The 5578-nt window shown below is 43.4% G+C and overlaps 1 protein-coding gene across 2 annotated transcripts in view; it reads right to left on the minus strand.

Moving 5' to 3' along the window:
- The window catches only part of Pak5 (p21 (RAC1) activated kinase 5), a 109904-nt gene that overhangs the window by 72444 nt on the left and 31882 nt on the right, over positions 1-5578 (minus strand). Inside the window, exon 3 of one of the 2 annotated variants that reach the window (XM_004634298.1) lies at positions 4430-4494. The exons of the other annotated variant lie outside the window; for it this stretch is intronic. Coding sequence (XP_004634355.1) covers positions 4430-4494 — 65 coding nt within the window. The remainder of the gene's footprint in view (positions 1-4429; positions 4495-5578) is intronic. 2 annotated transcript variants of the gene reach the window in all.

Genomic DNA, 5578 nt, shown 5'->3' on the forward strand with positions numbered 1-5578 from the left:
TGAATTCAGCAAAATAATCAGATATAGTCCAGTAGATCATAATAGTAGTTTTTTATAAATTTTTTAACCACTTGTTTTTTTTATTATTTTGTACTTTAAGGAAGGGTCTACAGGGTGTTCAGGGTCTCACTACTGGATTGGACTCCTAGTGATCTGCCTGTTTACAGCCTCTCAAGAGCTGGGATTACAGGCAGCCCCACCAGGCCTCAACTGCTGTCTCAGCATGCCCCGGGGGGGTGGGGCTGGCTCAGCAGGCCCCAGGGATCCAATTCCTGGCCTCTGTGCCTGCTTGAGGTGCTTTAATCTGCTGAGCTATTTGGCTGGCCCTGCTTAACTGATTTTTAGCCCTCAATGAATGTGAGAAATTGAGGGACTAAACTCACGAGACCTCTGAGAATATGTTAATCCAGCCTTCCAGTCATTTCTGTGGTCTCTGACTGATAACATACAACAGCCTAGGGTCCATTCTGTTGTGGCCTACAATTCTTGTGTTGTCTTGAATGCAGTCCTGCTCTGAAGTACTAGAAGGGGTGCAAAGGAAATCTGGGAGCCTGAAACCAGACTCTGAGCAAGGACTTCAGTGCATTTCCTCATTTGGCAGGTCTAGGAAGCCACATGAGACACTAAGCACAATGGAAATAAGACACCTGCACAGTGATAGGCGGAGGGACTGGTTACCTATGTGAACTAGCTGGCCCCAGGCCTGCCCCAGGGCCTCTGATGAGCCACATTGAATGCACTGCAGAATTTCCCATCAATGGTCAGGGAGGTGGAAGTCTGTGCCTTGTGCCTTCTTCCACTCATCGGTGAAGGATTCCCTCAGGGAGCCTTAATTTCCAGGCATTTCTGGACAGACCTCTCATGCCAGAGAAAAGCCCCGGGGAAAGAGCAGACAGGAAGCTGACAGGGTACAAGAGCTCATTCTCTCAAAGGCACAGGTAAACGCAGGTGTCTTCAGGGCATTCATGTGGCTGCTATAGTGAGTTCTGGACCCAGATAGGTGCTTTGTCACCCGTTAACAAGAAGGCCTTTTAGCTTTCACAAATTACAGAAAGTGCTCAGGAAGTATCAAACTCCTTGCCTGCAGAACACAGATAATGAAGTCTGATGCTAGATCAGTGGGAGGGAGGGTCAAGAGGGATCCCCATGTGTATGTTATCACCTGTGCACGCTGTGCAAGGCACACAGCACGCAGCCATTATTGCTTTCCCTTTAGGTTACAAGTGAAGAGATTGCGGACAGCCCAGAAGGTCAGAGGTTAGATGCTATGAGTGTTAGATGCTGTGTAAAATGCTAGATGGCTAGTAGCTGCGTGGTGAATGAATGCAGGAATAATAGTTTCAAAATCCGGAGTGTGGTCTGGCAGGAAAAGCAATAACAGTTGCACATAATGGTACCAACAAAAATGAATGTCATAATCGTAATGCTGATTGGAAAAAGTTCAGGTGCAGGGCCAGCCAGATAGCTCAGTGGACTAAAGCTTCTGCTTAGGCAGGGCGCAGTGGCCAGGGTTTGATCCCTGGTGTGCTGTGCAGGCCCCACCCGCTGGGGTGTACTGAGACAGCAATTGAGACTGAGCATGGTGGCATGCACCTGTAATCCCAGTGCTTGGGAGGCTGAAAACAGGAGAATCACTATGAGTCCAATCTATGTAGTGAGACCTCGTAGACCCTATAAACCCTGTACTAGATACATAAAAAAAAAAGTTCAGGTGCAAACATCAGATATTCTATAGTTTCATCAACATGAAATGCAAAAATTGGTGAAGTGTACCAGAGACAGTGCTTTTTCTTGGGTGTGGCAGGGAGTGGACGTTGGCTCCAGATAGGACTGCAACAGAAGGAGAGGGATTCTAATACTGCAGTCTTTGATCTAATGTGTTGCATTTGTGATAAGGTGATGGTTGTACCCTTAAGACTTGTGTACTTTTCTGTATGTCATATGTCCATTACATTTAAAAATTGGAGGGGAGGGAGTTCAAACCTTGGTTCTGACACATTTCTGTGGCTTGTACCCATGAACATACAGACATTAAGGGTGAAATCCCTGTGGTGTGCACATGAACACCATGATATAAGAAAGCCAATTTACTTTAGAAATTGAATAGAAATTTAGTATATAAAACTTTTTTCTGGTCGATGTTTTAAATATAGAGTTGTTATGCTTCCTATCCTCAGTTATGGCTCCTCCCATACTTACAAAGAGCAAAGAAGACTAACCTACATTGGAGCCCAGCAGACACCGCCATCACAGAGGGATCCCAGTGAGCACCACCAGCCATGGGGACAGGTACCCCAAGGTCACCCAGACACATGCAATGGGAAAGCTGAGTACTCTTTCATCCCTGCCCAAGGAGCATCCCATGGCTCCAATGATGAGGAAGCATGAGAGAGAGCCAGATCAAGGGCCCTCCTGCAGAACAGTCACCCTGAACCCTGCCTAAGTGCCAAAGTCAGTACCGAGGAAGACTGCAGCCCATTTCCAGACGCATCAGGCCCAAGGAGAAGTGACAATGAAAAGCAATAGGTGATTTCCACCAAGGTGTTCCTCCCTGCACAACTAGAGAACCTTACCAGGGCTTGAGAAATGAGTGACAGTAAACTCTCAGTGTGGGTGAGTACATATGGTAGCATATGGTCAAGTAGAAAAAACTGTCATGCAACTAGAGATAATACCTATCAGTGAAATAAATCAGACTTGCATGTGGAATCAGACTGTGGTCTCCCTAGTATAAAACATGGGAAGACTAAAGAAGATCCAAACTGTATAATAGATATTGTAAAAAAGGAAATAAACTGGTCAAAAGGAAAGAACAACTGGAATAGGGCAAAGGAGAAAAGGAGGAATGAAAAAAGATATATAATATACACAAGATAGCTAAGATAATTGTACTACTGATTTCTGTTAGTTTGTTGAAAAGAAAGGCTTATGCGTACATTGTTTATCAATTTTGCATACTTATATCTTGCAATCTGAACAATTTGAAAATAACAATATGCAATTTCTTAACTATTGTTAATTTCCTTCTAATTTGTTATGAAGTTATATATCATTGTTTTTATTGTTTTCCTTCCTTTAAGATAAAAAAATGTTCTTTTTTGGTAGTAGCTTAGTCCATTTGAGCCACGCTAACATAATACCATACAGTGGTCCTCTAATTCACAACAGAAAGTTTTTCCCCTAAGTCTAACGAGTCCACTGACAAAGGATGCAGTGCTGGGGAGGGCCACGTCCTGGGTAACAGACAACTGTCTTCTTACACCTTTCCATGGAAGGAGGTTAAGGAAGTCCTGGGGTTTCTTTATTGACAGCAAGTCCTTATAACCTGATCATCTACAAAAGGTCTCACCTGCAAATACCACGCTGTGCAGAGGTTAGAATCCCTAGGTGTACATCTGGTAGGGACACAAGCATTGAGTCTACAGGAGATAGAGAACACACCATGCTACTCAGAGGTGATGAGGTACTGGGCTGAGAACTTCATCCCAATAGATTCAGGGCAAAAGATTCTTTATGTGGTGGGTACAACTTTTCTGCAAATTATGGATTGCTTGAAATAAATACAGAAAAATCACAGAAAGAATGAGGAAAGCCAAGATGATTGGAAAGCCAAGATCTCAGAGGAAAGTGCAAGCTAAAAATGCCTTTTTCCAAAGTGGACCTAAGCTGACCCACACCCCTAGCTGCCTCATGGGATGAGATGGCAAGACCTTCATGATCTTCATTAATGTATTTTCATTTGATTTTCCATCTCACTTCTGAAATCAGAAGACGAATGTGCTAAATATCAAACATCTTCTCTCCAAACTGACAGGGTATTTTTAAAAAGATAAACATGGGTGCAATGCACACATATTCTCAAACTAGAAGCAAGACTAATGGGGAGATTCTGAGATGAATTAATTGATAGGATGCCACTGAAACACTATTTGAATCATTGAGATTAAATTTGCTTTGCTGGATGGGTCACTTCCACTGCGTCCTGTTATCTGTGGCAGATTGGTCCTGACAATCCTAATAAATCACACTGTCCAACGGTGGCTCCTTTATCAATGCCACTGGTAATGGAAACAAGAAGAGAGGGAGGGAGGATTTTTCAGTGCAATGAAGAACAAAGCAAAGCACCTATAGTCTTGATGAGCGAATAATGCTTCTTTGCTGTATCATTCCTATTATTGGGAAAGGCTGGGTTCCACCCTGTGGTGGATGAATTCGGGGTGTTCTGTATGTGTGTGTGTGTGTGTGTGTGTGTGTGTGTGTGCACACATGTGCATACCTTGGCAGCCACACACCTAAGCTTTGTGTAGTAGGTTACTGGCAATTCATGATACCAGTCTGGCCAGTAGCTCTACCAGGTCTCTCTTGAGTGAAGGACTTACTTGTGCCTTTCAGCTTCTCTAGTTTGCAAGCTGGTTCACTGGCTCCTAACTGGGGTCTGATGCCTGAGACAGACTGAAGAAGAAGGCGCCCCCTGCTGGAGGACCATTTGTGCTGCTGTCCGGATTGCTAAACCAGAGACTTCAATGGGAGACTTAACACATACAGTGATCTTCCTATTTCAAGGGGGAAAATGAAGAATCAAGATGTATCACGTACAAGGACAAATTGAATATGCTGAATATTATCATATAACTAAAAATGTACCAAAGTTAATTAAAAGAAAAAAATGCAAATGAATTCTCAAACCCTATCCTCAGTGGAGTAGAAAGAAATATGACAGTCAGACAAGTAACACTTTGTGTCCACTTTACAGCAGGTTTTTAAGCATAAATGGCAGTGAAAGAAGTCCAAGGCCAAGTGACAATTTTCTTTCAGGATTACTACACACAGTAGGGTTTGTCTTTGTTGTTACTGGTTTTGTTTGTATTTAGTGGTACATTTTAGATACACATAATGCTAACATGCACCAGGGGATCTGCCCTGTACACAATATATTTCGCTCTTTTTTCCCCTTTCCCTCCCCTCCCTTCAACCACTCTTCCCCTCCTTATTTACAAAAGCTTTGTTTCTATTTCCCCCTTTTCTTCTCTTTTTTCCCCTCACCATACCACCCAGAACATGCCCCTGTCTTGTCTTCTTTAAAATAGCACAGCTATTGTAAGAACTAAACATGAATTTCAACAGGCCTCATATCTGCCCTCTGGTGTGAAGATCGGCAAAAGCAACTGCACATGCTTAATGGGCTTACTGAGATCACACTGATCTACGGAAGACCTAATGCACATAGTAGGACGGCAATTTCCACGGTTGTTTTTACTTTGAATTTCGCCAGCCACTAGGGAGAGCATCAACGAAATGAAAAATTAGCGTCTGTCTTCAAGGTAAGTAAGTGGATGTTAGAATACACCCCGGCACCAACTCTTTCTGTTGCAATTTTTTTTTTGTTTTTAATTCAGAAATGGGGATTGAACTCAAGCCCTTGTGCTTGCCAGGCAAGCGCTTAATTCTACTGAGCTACCTCCCCAGCCCCCTCTGCTGCATTTCTTGAGACTTCTCAGTCTCAGGGCAGGGGCTGGAATTGCTGGCCCATTCCCTGGCTGTATGATGATCTTGCATGCTATAGTTTGTAGTATTGTTA

Source organism: Octodon degus, unplaced genomic scaffold, assembly GCF_000260255.1.
Source record: "Octodon degus isolate 3935 unplaced genomic scaffold, OctDeg1.0 scaffold00060, whole genome shotgun sequence".
Classification (NCBI taxonomy): Eukaryota; Metazoa; Chordata; class Mammalia; order Rodentia; family Octodontidae; genus Octodon; species Octodon degus.